The 23549-nt window shown below is 41.5% G+C and overlaps 2 protein-coding genes across 3 annotated transcripts; both read right to left on the bottom strand.

Moving 5' to 3' along the window:
* Positions 1-717: 717 nt before the first annotated feature.
* LOC126383650 (cortexin domain-containing 1-like) lies at positions 718-8756 on the bottom strand. Its single transcript, XM_050034230.1, has 2 exons — positions 3361-8756; positions 718-1852 (listed from the first exon to the last, which is right to left on the bottom strand). Exon 2 carries the CDS (start codon positions 1735-1737, stop codon positions 1552-1554), a length of 186 nt encoding a protein of 61 aa, XP_049890187.1. The 5' UTR covers positions 1738-1852; positions 3361-8756; the 3' UTR covers positions 718-1551.
* cers2a (ceramide synthase 2a) lies at positions 8755-23245 on the bottom strand. Of its 2 annotated transcripts, XM_050034228.1 has the most exons (12): positions 16236-16313; positions 16019-16140; positions 15707-15916; positions 15451-15568; positions 15145-15263; positions 13989-14046; positions 13751-13801; positions 11653-11745; positions 10676-10804; positions 10312-10418; positions 9195-9348; positions 8755-9105 (listed from the first exon to the last, which is right to left on the bottom strand). In XM_050034228.1, the coding sequence occupies exons 1-12, from the start codon at positions 16296-16298 to the stop codon at positions 8965-8967; spliced, it is 1365 nt and encodes a 454-aa protein (XP_049890185.1). In that variant the 5' UTR covers positions 16299-16313; the 3' UTR covers positions 8755-8964. The 2 variants fall into 2 exon arrangements, with proteins under 2 accessions (XP_049890185.1, XP_049890186.1); XM_050034229.1 differs by lacking the exons at positions 16019-16140; positions 16236-16313 and adding an exon at positions 22851-23245 and having other exon boundaries at positions 15707-15879.
* Between the last annotated feature and the right edge of the window lie 304 nt (positions 23246-23549).

Below are 23549 nucleotides of genomic sequence, written 5' to 3'. Positions count from 1 at the left end.
AACGTTACATGTGAGTTTGTTGCTGAAGTAAAAATACATCATTTCATGGTGTTGCACTGACGTAGTATGCCTATTTTGAAAGAGACTCTATGCAAACTGTGTATTTCCTGTGAAAACGGAAGTGTATCCTGAAATCAGACAATGAATGTAACAGGCTGAAGTTGACATGGTGTCCCAGAACGTCAGCAACAGACGCACCCAGGCTACCTTGCACATCATATGTAGACGTGGAAAGTCCACGACCAAGCGGCAAATGCCAAGGTCAGAGTGAGAATGTGTTGATGCCAAAAGATGCAAAGCAACAGGATAATAAACTTATTACCAAAAAGAATATATCTGGATGTAACCCTATTTGTGATCACAAACATTTTGATTAGTAACTGTAATTTAATAACAAATATTTTCTAATTTTGTTATATGTTACTAGATACATGTAACTATTTACTTTACAACACTAATTTTAAGGCCATCCTAGAAGATACTTCATCTGTTTTATCTACCATCCAAAAAAAGGCACTTTGCTGCAGCCCCGAGTCTACTTATAGATATATTTCACAAACTCAGAGGCTACATGACATGCAAATACTTTATTGTACAAAATAATCAGTGTCATTTGTTAACTGTTCATTAAATGAGAACATGATCTTTTTTTTATTTGACTTAAGCAGTTGTTAAAAAGGTACCCCTCCCCCCCTAAAGTGTTTTTGCGCTGTAAACTAAATGATATGACCGCACTGTCATAAAAGACATCAATGCTGGTGTTAATATTGACATGAAAATGGCTCAGGACATCATCAACTTTTTTAAAACAGCCCTGGAGGGACAGTGGTTATTAAAAAAATGTATTTGATATGAGTGTATGCATTGTACGCATCCGAAAGGGTTATTTTTATTTATGTGGAGTACTTTATTTGTTTTCCATGTCATTTGTTTGTTTTCTATGTGTTATTGTTGAGCACAATAACAGTCGAGTTTACCTCTATATGAAATGTGCTATACAAATAAAAGTAACTTAAATGAACCTGACAAAGCCAACGCTGACACAGAGCTGGGACTTAAAAAGGTCATGAAATGTTAAGAATGTTAACACCCTCTAATTAAGTCCTGCCTCACACACACACATATATATAAAAAATAAAGAATCAAATAAAAAAATAAGAATATAATTGCTCCTATGATTTGCTCAATATTAATAGACTCAGATCATTATCAAGGACAAATACACGTCATCAGGCCATTGTTATTTTTGACTGAGCTCTCTGACTGCATCTTGATGCCTTCGGCCCCTTGGAGTGTTCTAAGTAGGTCCGCTCAGTAATCCACCCGTGAGTTATCTGAAGGGTATTTAAGACAGATACACACACACACACAACCTGATACATGTCTTGTGACTTCCAACAGAGTGTAATGATGACTCCTCTTTGTTCAGGAGTGGCCTGGGACGTAGACTTCAGATCCATTCAAAGCTGCATTATCAAAAGATATATATTTATACAGCAGTAAAAGTCCTGCAGAGTCCTGCTCCTGACTGATTTCACCTCCTCTTCTCTCTCAGGTGATCTGCTCCTCCTGGTAGGTGGAGGTGGAGATGGAGCCATAAGGATCCACCACAGTCTGGGCGCAGCGCACCACTGTCACCAGCAGGAAGAAGCACAGGAGGAAGAGGAAGAAGAGAGCGAAGCCGAGGTCCACGTCCACCTCAAACGGCGGCGGGGCGGGTTGAGAAGCCTGATCCATGTGGCTGATGATGACTGCTGATCCCTCTTCAACTGTTCCCTTGTCAGTTCAGCACCACCACTCTAGGAGGAGGACAGGCGTGTGTGCACATGTGCTCTTGAGATGATGGTGATGACTTGATGTGGGAGATACAAATCACAAAGACAGAGATGAATGCTGAGAAAGCACATAAGACCTATTACTTAAAGAAACAGTGTATAGGATTTAGTGGCATCTAGTGGTGAGGATTACAGATTGCAACCAGCTGAAACCTCTCCAATGTACCAAGCTCAAACTCCTGGTTCGAATTCCTTCAGTATTTTTACAGTTCAGGAGGTTTTTGCAGAGGTCTCCTCCTCCTGAAAGGAGGGACCAGGTGGTATAAACACTGAATAAAGCAATTTCATGTTCAAAAATCTGTGTTTTTCTGACGCTGCTTGTCACGGAGGGGCTGCTAACTATGGTGGCTGATGCAAAAATGTGAATGCCCCTATCTAGAGCCAGAGTTTGGTTTGTCCATTCTGGGCTACTGTAGAAACATGGAGGTGCAACATGGCAGACTTCATAGACGACAATCTGCTCCCTATGTAGATATAAACGGCTCGTTCTAAGGAAACAAAAACACAGCAACTCTCATTTTCAGGTGAATGTACTATAAAGAAAACATACTTAATATATTATATAACATTTCTGCTAATGTCCCGTTATAGTCCTACACACTTGACCTTTAAAGTCTTGGGGGTCTAGTGGTTGAGATGCATATCATGTAACTGCACTGTCACTGGTCTGATTCTGGTCAGGGACTTTGTTGCTAACATTAGCTAAGCATTAGCTCACTTATTATAGTAATATTAATCTTGATTTACCGTTCTTTGTGCAACTTCAAATGTCAAACAAAGTTGGAAGTTTTTGTGTCTCTGTGTGTCATTTTTGACCCACACGTTTCACATGCTGCAGTTCATGTTTTGTTAGCCACCAAGTACTTTTTTTATGTGAACATAATTGACTTATGTATCATTTTTCCAACTGGCGCTCAGTAATGTAACATTAGTTCTTTGTGGTTCTTTCCTGATACTTGATTGGATGCTGCTGGATTGGTTCAAGAGTTGATTATCTGAGGAATTAAATGTTCACTTGTTGGGCATGAAAATTGTTAATGTTTGCTCATGAAATGAAGAGAAATTAATTGATTTGTGGCACACTTTTAAGTCCATGTAAAGTCATTAGTCATTGGCGTTTAAGTCCAAGTCGAGTTCCAAGTCTTTTTTGATTTTGTCAAGTCGAGTCTAAGGTCATCAAATATTTGACACGAGTTTGACTCTAGTCCATGTGATGTGACTCCAGTCCACACCTCTGGCTGTAATTCTTTTCATTTCAGATTAATCCTCAGATTAATTTCTGGATTAAATGTTTATCATTTGTTCTGTAAAATCTCCATCACAATGTCCTGGAAAGCCAAGTTATTGTCTTCAAATTGCTTGATTTGTACAAAAAAAGTCAAAAACCTCAAAGATATTTGGTTTACACTTATACAAAACGAAGACTAGTGCAAATGCTGTAAATCACTGTAAAAGTTGACACGTGATTTTAAAGAGAACCAGCTTATTTGGAAACAAAGATATAAAGATATTATTTCAGACTCACCATTCTTAATTGTCATCAGGTGTGTGTCTCTGCAGTCTGTCCACCACCCGTCCAAACCTTTGAAAAGCTTTCATAGCACCTCCATCCGTGCTCCCTCCGAGGTTCCTTATTACTCAGGTTACATAAGACAGTCATCAGTTACCAAAGTCTTTACTGTCCCCCTCTTCTAATGATCATCCCAGGAAAAATGAGCAGCCCACAAATTAGCTTCCTGCACACACACACATACATACACATGCAAGATACACAAGCATACACTTGCACCTTGCGACCTCCCCCTGGCGTGTAAAGCCTTTATTAATACTTAAGCAGGAATTGAATAACGGTCTACACAGTTCACAAGTGAATCAAACACCCCACAGCTTTTGTTCTGCTGTCACAAGGACCTCCACCGCTGTCACCAATTAGACTTCACACCCGTATAACTCAAGCACCTCAGGCGACACTGAGCTTATTCATTACACAAGGCTGAAAAGGCAACACAGGAAGGATGGGAAACGTAATGTGAAAGGAAAGGCAAAAAAGATTTAAGGAGGAGGAGTAAGACTGGACACAGGAGGGGGGCGTGTTAAGGAAAGCCCAGACGCTGGAGCAGCAGAAACAGGAGACGCATTAGCAATTAAATTGCAGAGCCAGATGCGAGAGCAGGGTGGAAATTGACCCTACCGCTTTAAAATGGAGATTGTTACAGCGAGGCTGCCAGTGACAAGAAGTGTGGAGGCTGAAGGGCAGGGCACCGGGGTAAAGTGATCCCACTCCATATGCAATTAGCCAAGGAGGCCTTTTAGGTTACAGCCAAAATACTGTAGGGGAAAGTTGAAGAGGAAGAGGGACGAAACAAGAACTGCTTTCCTTTTAGGATGGATGGAAAAAGAAGCTGCTGTCAAAGTTTGAGGCTGGATGGCGACCAACTCTTTCACTCCGAGATGATTTTAGAAACATTGGAAAGATTGTTGGCATCGGCCTGCCTCCCAAAAGTGTGCCAGCCAGTTGCTGCTCAGTGTGTCACCACTACACTGTGCCATCTGATATTGTAATAGCCCCATGGTGCCTTCAGGTCTACTCTACACCAGTGGAACCATTGACTGATGGATGGTGCTCATGCCAGACTGCGTTTGCCCCACTTCCACGGCGACTGAATATCTCCGAGACAGTTTGTTTATGTTGGTGTCACCAGTGAGAGGCACTCAGCTCCTGCATTACAAGATGTATCATTGGTTGTTTGACCCCAAGAAAGGACTTCACACTCTATGAATAACAACATTGTTCTTGTCCTCAAAATGTCAAGGGGAATTAGGACGACGTGATGCCAGGATTGAGGCACTTCTCGGAAGTCTTGATTTTGTCCCTTGTACTGCACCATACTTTTTCATGTAAGACAGAAAGTTTAGCACAGGAGTAAGCCCAGATATTACAACCTACAGACATAAAAGTCTGGCTGTCTGGCTTTCACTCGCCTCAAAGAGAGGACGACTGGCCGTGACCTTGTTGCAAGAATTTATGGCTGCAAGCATGTAGGGCCAACTTGCTTTATGTCAGCGTATACTTTCTCTGACCGGTTGGATATATAGGAGAGTATACCCACTTCCTCCTCTGTAACCAACCCATCGAACTTGTAGTACAACCACCTCATTAACTACCACTACACCACTGAGTCAACCTATCAATACCAAACATACTGTAACCATCTGAGGGAGCATCCCATTGGCATGCTGACTGCAGGAATGTTCACCAGAGCTGTTGCCTGTTAACTTAATATTCATTTCACTTCCATAAGTCGTCTCCAGTGGAGCTTCTCTAAGGTAGTTTCAGATGGTTTGTGCAGAAATTATTTGTGCAAATCAGTTGCTGTTCGGGCGGCTGGTCTCAGACGATCTTGCAGGTGGAGGTCCTGAGCTGATGTGGCTACATGTGGTCAGGCCGATTGAATGTACTGCCAAATTAATGGAAATGACATTGGAGACGACTTATGGTTGTGTAATGAACAGTCAGCTCATGAGCAAAGGCCCTGCTGGACATTCCTGCAGTCAGCGTGCCAATGGGACGCTGCCTTAAAACTAAAAATTGTGTTGTGTGATCAAACTGCACATTTTAGAGTGGCCTTTTACTGCGACAAAGTTGTGACCAGAATTTGAGTGAAATATATTCATTGAGTGCATGAAAACAAGTCTTAGATCTGTGAAAAATGCTAGCATAGTATTTAAGTATATAAAACACTAAATTAAGAACCTAGCACACCAGGCTACCTACAAGGGGTGAAGTCCTCATCAACAAGGGTTAAAATTGCAGACCACATACAAATAAGCACAGTACCTTCTAATTCATCTTAAACCAGTCACACATACACAGTAACCTAATTTTATGCATGATCCATGATGATGAAGATACAGAAAAACAGAAATCCATCCATCCATTTTCATCCGCTTAGCCGGGGCCAGGTTTGCGGTGGCAGCAGACCGAGCTAAGCACCCCAGACGTCCCTCTCCCCAGCAACGCTTTCCAGCTCCTCCTGGGGGACCCCAAGGTGTTCCCAGGCCAGACAAGATATGTAATCCCTCCAGCATGTTCTGGGTCTACCTTGGGGCCTCTTACCAGTGGGATGTGCCCGGGACACCTCCAGCAGGAGGCGCCCAGGAGACATCATGATCACATGCCTGAACCACCTTAACTGACCCCTTTCGGCGTGAAGGAGCAGCGGCTCTACTCCAAGCTTCCTCCGGGGGTCCGAGCTCCTCACTCTATCTCTAAGGCTGAGCCCAGCCACCCCACGGAGGAAACTCATTTCAGCCACTTGTATCCGCGACCTCATTTTTTCGGTCACTACCCAGAGCTCATGACCATAGGTGAGGGTTGGGACGTAGATGGACCAGTAAATCGAAAGCTTTGCCTTCCGGCTCAGCTACCTCTTCACCACAGAAAAAACAGAAATGCATGGCAAAAATAGCATAGTGTTTTAGAGACCCCCAAGATTTTCACACATCATGTTTTCAAGGGAGCTCACGTCTTGTTAAAGGAGCCAAGCTCTCCTGTGGTTCGCTCCCTGTTGACACCTCACTACTGAAGTAATCCAGAAGGGCTGTAAACATTTTAAACTGCAGGGAAATCTACTTTATAGGCAACTTCCTAAGGAGTTACATCATAACCTCAACTTCCTGATACCAAAGGATTATAATGTCATGGTAATGCTCTAACTGGTCTGTTGATATAAAATTTGTGGAAAACAATGTTGCTGTCTTGTCATTTGAAATTAAGACATTTTGTTTATGCATTTTTAAAGCATGTAATGATCTTGAGCTTTTTTGTTTGATGTGTTTGAATTCAAGTCTGTGTCGGTCAGACAAGACAGGCAATATGAGGAGCTTTTTCTCTACCACTTTCTGATAAACAATTAATTATTTAATAGAAAAACAACCAACAGATAAATAGATAATGAAAACAATTAGTTGTTTCCCTCAAGGATTTTTCAAGATGTCGCCAAAGATTGCATCTTCTTCATTATTAAGGGGAATTAACACTTAAGAGAATTAAACCAACAGTCATTAGTATTATTTATTCATTATTTGCTCTGGTAATCAATTAATTGAAAAAAAAGCAGATCCCAATTTCCCAAAGCCCCAAATTAATTATTTAAATATTTTTTAACTAACCAATTTTCAGTTTCTTATGACATAAGAAATATTCTGTTTATCAACTAATCGTTTAATATACCAATAATTTTTCAGCCATTTGTCTGTTAGTCATCTTTGATTGGAATTTTTTCCCTACTTGATAAATTGCAATCATTGGTTCATTTTCTGTATAATTTGATAAAACCCCACAAAGTTTAATTGTTAAATTGCGATTGCACATTCTGATTTAAAGAAGAAAACCGTTAAAGACACAGAATAGTCATCCACAATTATCTTTATCGTCGTCGTTATGATTTTACATCTCAGCAACACAATGCAGAATAAAAACACAAAGCTCTTTAGAGGGAGCCGCTGCAGGTGATTGGTCGTTGTGAGCCGAGGCAGGGAAAGTTAGAGGCCCAGAGCGTTACAGTGCATGGAGTGTTGGACGTGTCGGGGCACAAAGACAGCAGAAATAAAGACAAAAGGGACAGAAATATAACATTTCTCTTTACATTTAACACTTGAAATGACGAAGGCACTTGAAAATGACAAGATAGTACAAAATGTAAACCATACTTTGGTGTTTCATTTTTACCTCTTTACTTGAGAATTCATTAAACATAGTTTTTTTTTTCCTTTCTACAAAATGAACCAAAACACTGACAATGAGGAAGATCTCAGGTGTAATATCGAGAATAAATATGAAACAAAATTGAAATCATACTCTCTGAACTTAAAAAGAAATCAGGTTTGAAGTGAAATCAAACACCATAACTATGCTTGTTTACTATATTTAGTCGATGCTGATGTATAGGAGAAACCATAAAGTGCATCTTTGGATGGATGGGAAAAACAACACTGAATGGAAATGCTATTGACTCTTCAGCCCATAAAGAATTCATAAACAGTTGATGATTGGTTTGGGTTACGCTCAAACTAATTGCTCCCAAATTTAAACTGTCGACTGGACTGAAAACAAATAAAACATGAAGCAAAAATAAAATCACAAAACTAAAAAGATATTAAGCATCAACAAAACATTTAAAAATGATCTCTGTGCATTCTGCTTCCCACAAAGGCAAAGCATTTAAGACAAACTTCCATACAAGGCACATTTCAGACACACGTGGCGGATGTAGCACCTTCTCGCACTTTTTTCAGACTGTTAAAAAAAAAGATAGTCCAATTACTTTGTTTTAAACATTACTGGAACAAATATATTTTTAGAAAGTGACAAACTGGCAGCTGCAATAACTAACTTGTACAAGTTGGTTATTAACTGATACTTCAGTAAATAGACGTAAATCAGGTTATGGTCCATAGAAAGACATCATTCACCTTAGAGCTCCTCACCGTGTCACTGACTTCAGTGTGGTTACTTAGAGCAAAACAAAATCAGTCAAGTTTAAGGGCGGTAATACTTGGAGGAGTTTTAACTGACTGTGCAGGAAGGGAGTGCCCGTCCTAACCACAGCGTCTCTTTAAAACGCCTCCAGGAACAAAACATAAAGCTACAAGCAGGCAGATCTGGCATGTGGCAACTTGGTCAACAGCACAAAATGCTGGCAAAAAGCAAAAGAGACTTGAGGGGAGAGAAAAGAAGAGAAGGTGTGTGTAATGAGATAACCACTCTGCTGCTTAGGTGCTAAGCAGATCATTGTGGTTCTCCACCGCAGTCTTCCTCTCTCTGTTTAATTCAATGTAATCCACAGAGAAGTGAAATTACCCACACTGGATTAGCAGGGTTTCAGGAAGGAGGGTAAAGATGTGTGTGTGTGTGTGAGGGTTTCAGGAAGGAGGGTAAAGATGTGTGTGTGTGTGTGTTAGTGTGTCGGTGTGTGTGTGTGTGTGTGTCGGTGTGTGTGTGTGTGTGTGTGTACTGCCGCCTGTTGCCCCTTTAGACATGCCACGCTCCCGTTCTTTGGCTTTTCGGGTAAGGGCCACATGTGAGGGCCCATCGTCACTCCTCACACATCCTCATCTCTCAGTCCGATCAGTCCTTCTTACTGTGGTTGTTGTTGAAGACAGTGTGGCCGTTCTGCACGTGGCCGTTCCTAAACTTTTCTCTCTGCTCGTCGTCTTCCTCTTCTGACTCTGTCTCCTCTTTATCACTGCGCTCGTCCTCTACGATATCCTGCACAGGAAAAATGAAACAAAATGTGTTCAGTTGCTGGTTTGTGTTGAAAATATGTCGTACATGATGCTGACAGTGGTGGTTCATACATTGCCTGGCAGGAATTTGACGACCATGCGCAAGATGAGCGCAGCCCAGAAGATGTGCAGAGTCTGTAGCACAAACATTAGCCCGTTGAAGAAGTAGAAGCCAAGGAAGGGGGGGTAGAGGGTCAGGGGGTACACCCACGTCGTGTATATGATCCTGGACGAGGGGACAAAGGCAGAACAGAGAGTCCAGTCAGAGCCACCTACAGTCACCATCAAAAGCCCATTGAGAGGAGCCAGGACTGTACACAATGTGTCTGTTGTTAGGTCTCCATGAAATTGTTGCTCAAGTTTTACGCAAATTCATGAAATTTCTGCAAAATCAATCTGTGCATGTTTCCAACAATCACCTGTATGACAATATGTTCAATATGTTGGGGACTATTTTCAGCCGCAGATTAATGTTGGTGTCTCAAAATAAACAATCGCCAGAAAAAAATGTTGGCATTATGCATTTCAGAAAACCCCAGATACGTTACATTTGCATGTGATTATGCAGCAGATATGTTAAAACTTTACATTATGCACTATGCTGTGGTTAACGTGTGGTTAGGTTTGGCACAAAAAACACTTGGTTATGGTAAGAAAAAGATCATGTTTTGGCTTAAAATTCACAGTTTTCGGGGCATAATCTCTGTTGGAAATGCAGCAATGTCTCTGTAGGAACAACAGTTTTTCGTGGCACTATCCATTTTATCTATTTGCCTACACAGCAAACACTCACTGTTGGTATAAATGCAGTGTTTGTGTGGGCCTTTTAGTGGGATTTGTTGACAATAAAAGGGATAAAAAATATCAGCAGCATAGTCTTGTAGGGTTTACATGAGAAATCAGTTTTTTTCAGCCTTTATCACATCTTCTCTTTACATGACTGTTTTTCCACCTGAGCCAAGCAGAAAACTCTTCTGGACATATGTAAACTGTTTTCAAAGTTCTTGCATTTCCATTTGACTTTTCTTTAAATGTACAAATTGAGAATCCAAAATACAAAATTCTGCTGTGCTTTTACCAAATGTGTGCAAAGTGTTAATGCTGCACAAATGTCTGTGATCTTCCTCTCATACAGCGAAATCAGTGACTCATCACAGTTACAGTAAATGTGTTGTAACACCGTTTTTACCAGAAGGGGAGGATTATGAGGCGGGTGATGATGAAAACTGCAGCGAACACTGTGAAGATGAAGTTGCAAGTTTTCCTCCAACCTGCGTAGTTGAACATTTTGGCTGACTGGAAGGAGAGAGAGAGAGAGATCAGTGAGTGTTTTACCTTTTTCATGTATTGGCCTCTAGAGGGCAGACAGTGAACTGTGTGTGCTGTTCAGTGCCCTGACTTAAACAGTCATAAAACTATTCAGCAATGCTAAATGTTATGAAGACTAGAGGAAGGGCACACACACACTAAATGCTAATTAATATGTGTACAATAAAAACACATTTTATCTGTGAAACATGTTACTTTTCTGCCACATCAACACGCTGTCATACCTCCATTAAATAGTCAGAGGCGTCATGCACTAACATGATCAAAGTCCCTGCCCGGATGTAGTTGACCAGCCAGGAGAAACTGATGAGGGCGATGGTGGCTACATGGTGAATTATCTGCTCTTTGAAATCCTGGAGAGAGAGAGAGAGAGAGAGAGAGAGAGAGAGAGAGAGAGAGAGAGAGAGAGAAAAAGGGAACAGAAAGAGATGTTGTAAAAACAAATCAAACAACATTTTGTCACTTATTGATCAAGCCGTAAAGATCGGTCACTCATCGACAGCGTGTGTTCCAATGGATGCTGGATTTACAAATGATTAACTCTCCGCACATTGCAGATTATACAGCTACACCGCTATAAAAAGACATTAAATCCATATACAGAAGCAGTAAAAAGGAACCTAACACAAAATAAATCCTCACGTTGGATTTCAACACAGAGGATCTCCAGGAAAACTGTTATTTTGGTTTAAAAGATTAGTTGGTTGCATTTGTGGGCTGTGCTTATAAAACAAGAGCTGGCACAGAGGTGGCAGGCTGGAAGGTCTTGTCATCTTTCACAACATTTAGACCTGCGGACAAAACAGTCAGTTTGACTCTCGACAGTTTTATTTCCCACAAAACTCTGGTCACACATTAACTCCTGGGGCACCTCTAGATGCAACACCCCCCGACCAACAGTTTAGTTTGTTGCTTACTCACTCTGACTTTACCAAACTGACATAGTGGAAGAGAACGAGTGAAGCCAAACATTATCTTTAATGGCGTTCTGAATGCCGACAGCTCCACTCAATATAATCCATAAAGTCAGGACATCTTAATGGGGAAATCAATATGCAAACCTCAAAACACACTAGCAACACAACAGATCATTCTCATTATTTCATGCACTCTGTGAGCAATCTCTCCTGATGGAAAGTTTCTGAGGGGTTTTAGAGTGCGCCCACACTGGATAACAAAGTTTAGGAGGCAGCTCGCTTACCTTACGTTTGACATCCGATGCTACGCTAAAAAGCAGCGAGAGATAGAAGCCTAGCTCGATCATGTAGTACCAGTACTGTGAAGGCAACAGTGGCTGGAAGAAAAGAGGAAGAAGAAGAAGCTGTTAGGACAATATGACACCAATAATTTTACCTCTTAGTTTGACATCGTAAACAAATGATTCAACTAGGACGGGGGCAGCTACAAAACATATTTTAGCCATCCCAAAAAACATCAGTTTAAAGGGAAATTTCGGTTTATTTCAACCTGTCTCCTATCGTCCTAAATTTGTTTCAAGTGACTAGTGACATAGAAATAATAGTTAGCATGATAGCCGTTAGCCTAGATACAGCCGGGGCGCATAGTAGCGTCAGACCTGTTGAAACGTAAGTGAACGGGCAACCTTCAAGTGCAAAGTTAGTCCACTAAACAAGCTTTTTCTCCACAAAGACCGCCTCATATCGTTAGGAGAAATGTCAGAGAACATATAGAAAATGTCATGTAAACATGTTGTCTTACCTTACCAGTGTGCTGCCATGTTTGTTTACCCCTTTAGCTCTGCTTTCCAAAGCGCGGCCGAAATATATCTCGCCAGCTCTAGATAAAGCCCAGCTGGATACTACTCCAGGTGGAGGTGTCTCGTCCTCGGTCACATCCAGACCTTGAAAATAAGGCTGCAACCGGTCCCATTCCTTGCAACAGAGGCATTCCTCTTCTGTGGGCACTGGGGCACAGCATTCACAGGTACACCACCAATCTCCAGAGCTACGCAGCCTTGCAGCAGCCATTCCTCCTCTCTCGTCCTCTACCTGTTGCGCCTCTCTCTCTCTCCTCCTTCGTTCTTCAATTTCACGAAGCTCTTCGTCAGTGTATTCTGGCTCAAATAAATAAGGGCGGCCATCAAACTCTGCAAAATCAAATTCCTCCTCCACAAAGTCGAAGTCTGGCAAAAAGTCAGCCATTATTCTATAAATCTTTCATAAAATAAATGAATGAACTTTTCAGGCTACTGTCCGGTTCTGCCTTCCAGCTGTTGCTGCTTGTTCTCGCGAGATTTCAGGCACGGTATGAGATCGCTGCTTGTTCTCGCGATATTTCGGCCGCGCTTTGGAAAGCAGAGCTAAATGGTAAACAAACATGGCAGCACACCGGTAAGGTAAGACAACACGTTTACATGTCGTTTTCTATATGTTCTCTGACATTTATCCTAACGATATGAGGCGGTCTTTGTGGAAAAAAAGCTTGTTTAGTGGACTAACTTTGCACTTGAAGGTTGCCCATTCACTTACGTTTTAACAGGTCTGACGCTACTATGCGCCCCGGCTGTATCTAGGCTAACGGCTAACATGCTAACTATTATTTCTATGTCACTAGTCACTTGAAACAAATTTAGGACGATAGGAGACAGGTTGAAATAAACCGAAATTTCCCTTTAAGTGAATGCTACATTTACATTATTTTCGCTGCTTTACATTGCCATCAGACTGAAGCCGTTATCTATGCTCTCATCAGATCCACCAGACTCAAAGGAGTAATTTCACTTCACAGAACATGGGAACAGCTGGACAACGTCAGCCTTGATTGGTTAATGTGTTCATGTTTTTGTGTGACTTTGGTGAATCCGAAGTAACTCTTTAAAACACCAACTGTCTCCTTGAGCCGCTCTCCTGACGCTCTTTGCCTGGTTAGCACGAGCAAACACAGCAGCAGCAGCTAACATCCGACACAGAGCTGTTAAACAGTCCCAACAATCTCACACAGACACTAAAATGGCTCGTTAAATTCAGTAAAAACCGTCGGGTTACAGTAGTAACTCTCCCGCAGCAGAAGTCTTACGAAAAACAGAGAGAGAGGAGCAGGGAGGCACCAAGGGAAATCCATACACTGTGTGCAGCCCTACAATTAAATGAGTTGCAAGGTCGTGCAGTATTCACAGGGATTGGCTGAATTTGGGTTAATTGTTGAGATCACAACATCATGGAGGGACTGGTGGGTAATATACCGACTGTGGATAATTACCTCATACAACCCCACTTCAAAAAACCTACCCTATCCCTTTCATTAAAACAGAAATGTTCCAGATTATAGCACTGACATACCATTTTCGGGAAGCCATCCCACATCTGCTTCATATCATACAGCCATGGTTTCTGAGGAAAGATGGACACTCAATATTAATGAGGGTTTAAGTGTCCCACACAACACCACAAGCACTCTCATGCACAATCACCAAACAAGAACAAAGTGAAAAACAATCTTTGTGTTGCATCCCTTGGTACGTGCACTATGGCTACAAATGTCACAATTCAATTTCCCAGATTCTGACACTGTACTCACGTCAATAAGGACTGCCAGGCCAGCAAAGAAAGCAAGAAGGTAAAAGGTAAATCTCCAACTGTAAGAGAATGCACAGCGGTCTCAGAAATAAGTTAAACACCTCTCTACACAAACAAGCTTCAAACAACAGCACAAAGCTTTTGAGGTCCAACTTTTTTCTTTACTTGTTACTTCATAAAAATCCCAAGAAAATGATAAACTTACTATCATTTAAAAAAATTCTCATATTACACATCCCTAGTGTAGTAATTTAAACAGACTTAACACTGAATCCCAGTGAGCGGAAAACTCCTGACAGCTGATGGGAAACACCCATCAGCAAAAGTTTTACATTTTGCTGAATTTTTCACTGCAGACTGTTTTGCAACTGCATTTTAGAAATGCCTGTTTGTGGGTGGGGCGTCAGTGTTGCAAGCAGGGCTGCACAATATATCGTTTTTGTTTTGTTATTTAATCTTCATCTTGATGTCAACTTGTGCAAAAAACCATCACAAAAGACTGCCATATTTCCCTCAGGGATTTTTGAGTTAGTTAAAAGACAGTATGAATAGAAAACCACACTTTAATGTAAAGCATTCCTCTTTTATTGGTGACTTCTGGATTAAGTCTGAGGTTTAATTTGTTCATTGTTAATTAATAATTCTTCACATTTTTTTTTTTTAACTCAACAAGCAATTTGTAATATAAGTCTTGTGTTTAACGTTATCACATATTTTCCTCATACTGTGCAGCCCTAATTGAAAGCCAAAACACAGATGATGAAATCTGAATCTGAACTGAACCTTTAAAGCACCAAAGTCCATGTTCAGTGAGGTAAAAATACTGTTTTTGTCAATGGATTCTGGCTTTGATGAGAGCGTAGATAAGTTTCACTTTTAGTTCAGTTTCCTGACAGACAAGGCTGTCTGTGTGGGAAGTACTGAGCATACGACTTGATAAACGAGACTTGGGATTATGCAGCTGCTGTGTGACAGTTTGTAAATGGATGTTTTGATATCGTTTTGCTGTTTTTTTGGATTCTTCGTTCACCGTGAAGGCATGCAAGAATAACTAAGTTTAATTCTCATATTCAACATAGCACAGGGTGAGTAACTGATATACAAATGATCATCTGGGAGGTGAAGTGTTCCTTTAATGGCAGAAGAGGTATATCTACCTTGCTTCCCGAAATTTTTTGAGCTTGCTTGGCCGGTCCTGGTTCCTCCGCCGCCTGAACCACCTCTGGACCTGTCGCACTGAACAGCCCGCCTGTTTACTTAAACTCTCTATGGAGCTCTGGCAACAAAAGCAGGACAAGGAGAGAAGAGTCAGTTATGTCCAGTTGCACAATAATGACATAAGGCTTTCTATCATGTTGTCATTCTCATCCATGAATTATATTATTAGGCTCAAGCTGTGATATTGCCAAAAATAAATAAATTAAGAAGCAGTGCCAGTTTCCTTAAGTATGCAGGATGATTACCTGTGTGGGATGCTTTGATGTGCTGCAGAAATAGGACTCCAGGACGGGATTTGGAGGAGCACGAACACGCTGCTTGTCACTCACTCCCAACAGGGAGGCAAGAGGAGTCGCTACTGTCCTGGAAAGAGAAAAACACTGCTTACACATCATCTCAAAATCGTCAGCTACAAACATGCAAAGCAAACATGTAAAGAGGTAGATTAACATGCACATGACACTGGCAAGACATAAGCAGTCACTACTGGAGATGACTCACCTCTCGAATATCTGTCTGCAGATCAGGAAGCAGAAAGCGATGGGTATAGTAGCCCAGAGGTCCCCTGTTTTAGGGAAAACATGACCATCGTGGTCCTTCAGGTCGGCCCAGCCGTGGCCTTCTGGAAACCAAATCCAATCGGCCCATATCTGCTCTCTCAGCTGAGACAACATCTTAAAGATGAAACAGAGGGAGGACTTGTGAGTTCTTCTGTATTATGTGGAAGGAAATTAAGAGAGGTGATAAAAATAAGGTTTTGTCTGCTTGGTGATCTCCATTGAGATTTTCCATTAGATAAATTTAGCAACTCACTCAGCTGCGACAATATCCTGAGAGGAAGGAAAGGAAACAGAGGGCTGAGAGAGGATTGAGTATTGATTGGAAGTGATTAATCTCGCCGGGCATCTGCAACACGCGCCGTATCTGGGCACTTCCTGTTCCAGATGAAGAGAAATGACGAAGGGAGGGTTTTGCTATGCTGCACACAATGCAATCAGAAAAGCTATGAGATTTCATTTGGAGCTCTAACCTGGACTTCAGTTTGGCACCAATATCCATTCCTTGAAAAACTATTTCCGCACCTGGATGACATGTTTACTCAGACACAGGTGTGTGAAATCGCTCCCCCGTTGACTCATCCAATCTCCCTATGTAATGAATGAACGCTCAATAGTTTGGAAGTCAATAGGGAGCAGTAAACAGCTGCTGAAAAGCCAACATAAGGGGCTTATCTTAAGATGAACAGAACTTCACAGAATAAATGTGCGTGCACCCAATAATGCCTCAGAGTTGTTATGTCTTCTTTTTGTGCAATTTAACAATTCCTTTTATTTCCAACACACTGTATCCGAATTATGTAAAGGAAATTGCACAATTAGCTCACCATGAGCGGATAATCTCTTGGGCAAGACAACTCGACTGTTAACAGAGTATTAGTCATTTCCACTGTGACCTACATAAAAAACTAATCCTGCCAAGTAAAACAAAACAAGTGTGCCATATTCTATCATAGCCAGATAGTTAATATTTCATACATTACAAACACTTATCTTGATGTTAACCACAGAAGCCAAGGCAAGTTTATTTGTATAGACCCTTTTAACAAGAAGGCAATTCAAAGTGCTTCAAACAAGACATTAAAAAGATATTAAGACGACACATAAAAGACGCAGAGGCTATAAAAGGCAAGGAAGAGGCGTCAGTGTAACAGGGTAAAATAAATCTCAGATAAAAATGTGCTTCTCTAGATTAGTAGTCTTTTTAATTCCTCTTACGATATTTTCTGCCATGCTAGCAGCATGGCTCTATGGATTTAGGTTGGTTGGTCCGGTTGGTTCACCACTTTGGTTCTGACTTAAATATATCAGCAACTAGTGAAAGGACTGCCATGATGCTTTGCACAGACATTATTGGGCCTCAGACGAGGAACACTACTGAATTTATTGATCCGATGAAGGCAGAATCTTAAAAACCACTGGATGGATTGCCTTGAAATTTGATACATAAATTAAAAGGTCCCAAGAAAATATCACTCCAACGACTTTGGCAATCCTCTGACTTTTTCTATAGTGACCAAGCCCCCAGAAACAGTGCTGGGCTTTGAGGCCAAATTTTGTTGTGGCCAAATCATGGAATTTCACCTTTGGGGTCTGTCACGTGATGCCATCGGGCCTGAAAATACTTTTTCCAATAGATTTACACTGTGAAGAGATGTCTGCAAGTCAGTGGATACATTTTGTTGGTGCATGGTGCAACCTACAATTATTTTCATCACTGATTAATCTGTCAATCGTTTTTTGAATAATCGATTAGTTGTTTGGTCTATAAAATGTCAGAAAATGGTGAAAAATGTTGATCAGTGTTTCCAAAAGCCCAAGGAGACGTTCTCAAATGTCTTGTTTTATCCACAACCCAAAGATATTGAGTTTATTGTCACAGGAGTAAAAAAAACCCAGAAGATATTCCAGAAAAATCATTTAGTTGTTTTTTTTTAATTACTCAAACAGACTAATCAATTATCAGTTTAGCTGGCGATTATTTTAATAGTTGACAACTCAATTTATCATTGCAGCTCTACTGGGAAGTGAAACTTTGGCTTCATGTGCAGCTGAGCAACTTTCATGGAAATGAATGGGGCCCTGCCTCCAATGCTGTATCCAGTTCTCTTTAAATATCTACGATAGCGCCACTACGGGTGACATTTCACTTTTTATTGGAATATACCGAACAACTTCTGAATCGAATGGACAAAAGATTAATCTTAATCACTTATTTGATTCCCTGTCTTTTCATCGAGCATCATCTTCGGGTTACAACTCATACTTTATTTACTGACACAACAGCTGCAAAATTAATGACATACAGCCCCGGCTGTACTTTGGGTTTGGTGCTAATTAGAAAACGTTATCATTCAGTTCAAAGCACCGTAGTGCCTTAGTACAGCCTCACAGACCTTCTGCTTTGTTATTAGAGCGCAGAACCAGGAACAGGATCTGCAGTCAAACAACCTGAGATGCCAATAATGTTGCTATAATCACTGGCGACTGCTCAATAAAACACTAAGCTACCTGTGGACTTTTGCAATGTGGGATCAGCTGACGTTAATCATCAGATGAGCTCATATTACTACTGCACCTTTGTTCCTGTAGTCAAAGTATGAGCGTCTTTCTGAGGCAAATCATTTAAGAGGAAAATTCAGGTTGTCACACATTTCCTGCCAGATCCCTTAATAAGGCCTGTGGACTTTAACCTGTTATAAGCTTACTATGAATACACAGTAAACTCATTCAGGGTGCCTGTTAGCAGAGGGATCTCTTCACCTTGAAACAACAGTGGTGAAATATCAACTTATTCCTTTCTTTTAAAAGTTAATCAGTGTGGGGATGTTAGTGAAGCTGCTGCTGCCCGTTTGTCGCCCCTTGTGTCAGTTACCTACCATAAACTCTTATTTTTATTCCACTAAACTGTCACTGAAATAAACACCTCCTCCTCAACGTTTTTCTTAGCTGAACGCAGATCATGTTAAGTCTTTTGACTGCTTCAAACAGAGAACGGAGAATGGACTCTCTGTGTATTGTGTTAAAATATGTTAATGAGTGCAAGTTTTGGAGTGAGTTTTGGGATTTGGGTGAACACTCAGGTATTTTTTTCTGTCTAACACGGGGAACTGGAAACCAACCTTGGGGTAGCAAAAGCCAAATGTGTACATCCCACCTCTTATGTGCAAAATACGTATTTTAAAGAAGAAGAAGCTCACTGTCATGGCATGTGACAGCAGGTAAAGATTCCCAAACTGGTAACATGTGCACAGGTTATACGGCGTAAATGTCCCTGAGTCCCTGGATGTTTTTGTGTGACAGGTAAAAATAAAAAAGAATTAAACAGTGTGATGTCTGCTTCTGCTGGTTCACGATTCCCTCAAGAGTTTAGTATCTGGGGGAGATCAATAGTTGGCAGAAGAACAGGTTGACTTTAGCAGGCGCGACTGCTGCAAGCTTAAGTAAACTTCCATTTAATTCTGTTAGCTGAGCTATGTTGACTGATCATCCAGTATGAAGTGTAACTTACATGTGAGACCAGTAGACTTTCATATATAGCTTAGCGTAGACCTGCCTGGGTTTTTAATGAATCACATTTTGGATAAAAATAACAAACCTTGCACTTATTCGTGATATTTTACTTGGAAACAACAACAGGAATGCGCTCACTGCATTTGTGTATCTATTACTGCTGTCTGTGTTAATTGGTTTGTTATATTATCCTCCAGCTGTCCTCTGGCATGACTATATAATGTAATCCGGTATCATCGCTGCCACTCTGCTAGTGCATGCACATTTCCACCACCATGACAGTGTTTGAAGAGACCAAAGTGCACTGTGCCACTTCGGCACAAATGGTTTTGTGTCCGGGAACAGGAGTGGTTTTCTTGGACAGGCACCAGAGTGACTTCACCTTCACTTAATCTTAATGTGAATTCCCATTTCACTCCTCAAAGCTCTGCAACATGATGTACTGTACTAGAGACATATCTGTCCTTACTCTACAGTCCACCCCTGTGTATAATTGTTCTCACATTTGTCTGCAATTAAGTGCTTCACCCTCTCTTTAACATCTCTTACCTCTTCAACCTCTGTGTGAATGGCATCCTTGCCCTTTTCTGCATGTCCTCTCGCGACCTTAAAGTTGCTCATCGTCTTGCTGATCGTATGCTACATATATGCTTTCACATTATTTTAATTTTATTTATTCATGTGCTTGCTTTGCAGCCCTAGGTAAAAGATTTTTTTTATCTTTTTTTATACGCAATTAAAGGGATGATCCAGGTATTTAGCAGTGCACTTTTAAAAGTTGGAGACAGATTTAAAAAGGAATGGTCAAATCTGTGCAGACTATCCTTTTAGTCCTAGGTCCTACACTTCCCATAATGCAACTCAATAGCATCTTTTATTAGACACCCCCACCCTGAACCCCCACCTCCAAAATGCTGGCTTCTTATAGACACCACTCCCTTAGCTTAAAGCAACACTTCACCGACAAAATGACTATTTATATATCGGCACGTCCTGCAGAGTTACGTTGAATTTGTTAAGAAAGCTTTGTTTTTCTCGTATGCTTCCTCATTGATTTATTGATTGATTGGGGACAGCATTTAACAACAGCAAAACAATACCAAATCATCCTTTCACAAGCTCTTTCTCAACTTGTGCAGTATAATCCAAAGCCCCTTTTACACAGCCAGATTTTCCGCGAATGTTGGGTGGTTTTGCCGGCAAGCTGCGAGTGTTTAGACACACAAAGCCGGATTGGCGAGTTGATCCGAGGTGCCCATTTTTCCGCCGTGTAGGGGTAAACATATTGGCGGAACCTTTTTGATTTAAAAAGAACGAGGCGCCCTTCTGCCACGAGAGGGGCTGTCGATGACTTGTGTGAGGAGCTGTTGATGACGCCGCATGCGCGATCCACTGGCAGTGGACTAACAGGAAACAGCTGATAGCAGGAATGAGCAGCTAGTAGCAAGAGGGAAACGCAAACCTGACAGACACTGTAAAGATGAGCAACTGGGGAGACAAGGAATTGAGCGCCCTCCTTGCCCTCGCAAACGAAGAGGCGGTTAATGGCCTCTTCGTTTCCGACGGGAACGGTGAAGGACGGGCCAACTTATGAGAGAATCACCGAAGGACTGACCAGCCGCAGCTTCCCTCCCACGTCACTGTTTACCTCACATGCTGAGCTACACGTTTTGTTACTTTCTCACGCCCCCCATTGCCACAAAAAAGGCGCATTCTGTATTTAAACAAAAGTAGGCAGGCGGCATTTTGCTGCACTCCCCGATTTTGTTTACTGCCAATGCTGAAAGAAGACTGATTGGGCTTTCCTGCAAATTTGCACAATTCCTATTTAAAAAAGGGCTCAAGTTTAATCGCTCCAGTTGTATAAGATATACTTTATTGATCCCCCAGGGGGGAAATTCAAGTATGCTCAGTACTTCCCAAACACATGCATTATCACTGAAAAACCTTAGTATTTGAGTCTGGCTTCGAACAGAGCATAGATAAGTTTCACTTTCAGTTCAGTTTGAGCACTACTGAACATATGACTGGATAAATGAGAATTGGATTACACTGCACGAGCTGTGTGAGAGTTTATAAGCAGATATTTTTAAACAGTTTTGCTATGAATCAAAATGTTTGCCACTTTCCATGAAGGCATGTGAGAAAAACAAGTATTCTCCCAAAATTCAAGGTAACATAGCATGACTAACTGATTAGAAATGCTCAACTTGTGGGTGAAGTATTCCTTTAAATGGTGGGTTTTCTTTTAGGCACAGGGTGATGCAATACTCATTCCTGGCATGTTAATGTAACACCAATACACTGGTCTACATGTGGTGGTACTGCAAAACTGAACCAGCAAAATGGATTTAGACTGGATGGATTTGGATTTGGATTTGGATTAAGAAAATGGCCATGGATAATGCAGATTTCAAAATGTCAAGACATCTCGTCTGGGCACCTTTAAAAGTTTTAGGTCTTCTGTGACATCATCAGGGTTATTATCTCCAGAGCCACATGAGGTGCAGTAATACTCCTCATGACAATGGAATTCATGAGTAAAACAGTGGAGGAAATGGATTTTTATGTGTTTTTGATTAATTAAACCTTGAGGAACAGAGTCTGTCTTCTGCTGTGCAGGCTGTAACGTCCTTGGAAGGTTATCAGAGCAGACTGATTTGACTACAGGACACAAAATAACGACCCATATCTATTAACTTGATTAATGTCAGACAGTCAGTGTCCCCCAGTCTTTGGTGGAGCCAGAGGCCGCTGTTTAAGTTCAACTTCAGGGTTAGTGTCATGAGTTTAAGTTTAGCAGCTTGTGTCTGTCACGCAGCTCTCTACGCTGTTGGCGTAAACTCTCGCAGACTGCAGGGAGTGGCTGAGTGCGCATGCATGGCGCAAGCGGGGAGTCTCCCGGACATAGCGGAACAGACAGACTGACTCAGTGAGATGGAGCTTTGAAACAAGTTTCCCAACACCACAGTAGCTAACAGACGTTGTGTACAATATACAGAGGGTCACTTGTACGTCTTGTTTTGTAATACAAGTGTGATAAGAGAAAGCAACGGGCGGCTTTACTTGGCGACATCTCCAGTTTACGTTGGAAAACTTTTTTTGCGCATTCGTAAATTGCGCCATAAACGATATAAATGGCCGTTTATCCGTTGGAAACAACTTCTGTATTTCCTCAGGAGCGGCAGCTGAGCTTTGTTGGTTAGGTTTGAATGCTTTCATGACCTTCTGTTATCGCGGTGTTCCTGAGCAAACACCACCGGTATCAGGACAAGCAAAGGCCTGTTAGCTAGCTAAACTTTGATGTTTCTTTAACGGCTAACGTTAACGTTATATCCGAGAGCGCTTCAAATAGAGAGTGTCGGCAAACTTCGGTGGGTTTAGTCCGGTTAAAACTTCACATAAATCCTCCCGGGAGGATGACTGTCCCGTTTCTGTCTAAAAATAGCAGCCCAAGGTGTGTGCCTGAGGAGAAGTCTCTGATTTGAGGCTCTGAAGTAACGTTACTTAGTTAGTTAGCCGTTCAAGACTCAACTGACACGTCCATTACGGAGCTAACGGTTCAGTCAACTTACCTCTCTTCACTTCGCTGTATGCGGGTACCGTCGTCTTAAAATGTCTCCTCTCTACTGCTGCTGCTCGTCCTCTGTTCCTGTTGTGGCGGAGGGGATTTCATGTAGTTCTCTCCATCAAACACACTTCAACTTGTTGATCGTTCAATGAGCCGCAATCCGCCTTTTTTTTCTTCTTCTCTCTAACCTCAGGTTTATCGCCACATTCTCAAAGAAAAAACAAACGGTGTCGCACTTTCTGCTCAAAACTCTTTGTTGTGGTCGTGATTTCGAGCTGGTCCAAGGCGGGTAAAAATGTTTAGCTTTTTACTTTTCCGTCTGATCAAAGTGGTGGGCCTCCCTCGGCTCGTGTCAGTGTAGCCGGGTACTTCAATTGGTCGGATATAGTGGATATTATGGTAGTATGTTCGGAGGAGGGGGGGCAGGCTATTTAAAGTGACGTGAGCCTCTACGTTGTATGAGGGGTGGTTAGTGCCACCAGGGCCGGTGTGCTGACAGTTTGCTTTACTCTTTCAGACCAATATAATGAACCAGGGTTCTCCCTTGTAATGACCTACCCCAGGAAAAACATTTTTTCAGTAGCTACTCAGGTCAGATATGTGTGAAAAGCAGATAAACTACCTGTAGAAATGTAGTTATATGTGAAGTAGGTCATCTGTCAAGTACAAATATCTATCAGTATGGTCTGGGCAAGCCGCCCCA

This window comes from Epinephelus moara, chromosome 22 (genome assembly GCF_006386435.1).
Source record: "Epinephelus moara isolate mb chromosome 22, YSFRI_EMoa_1.0, whole genome shotgun sequence".
NCBI lineage: Eukaryota > Metazoa > Chordata > Actinopteri > Perciformes > Serranidae > Epinephelus > Epinephelus moara.
This window is presented reverse-complemented; position numbering and strand designations above follow the sequence as displayed.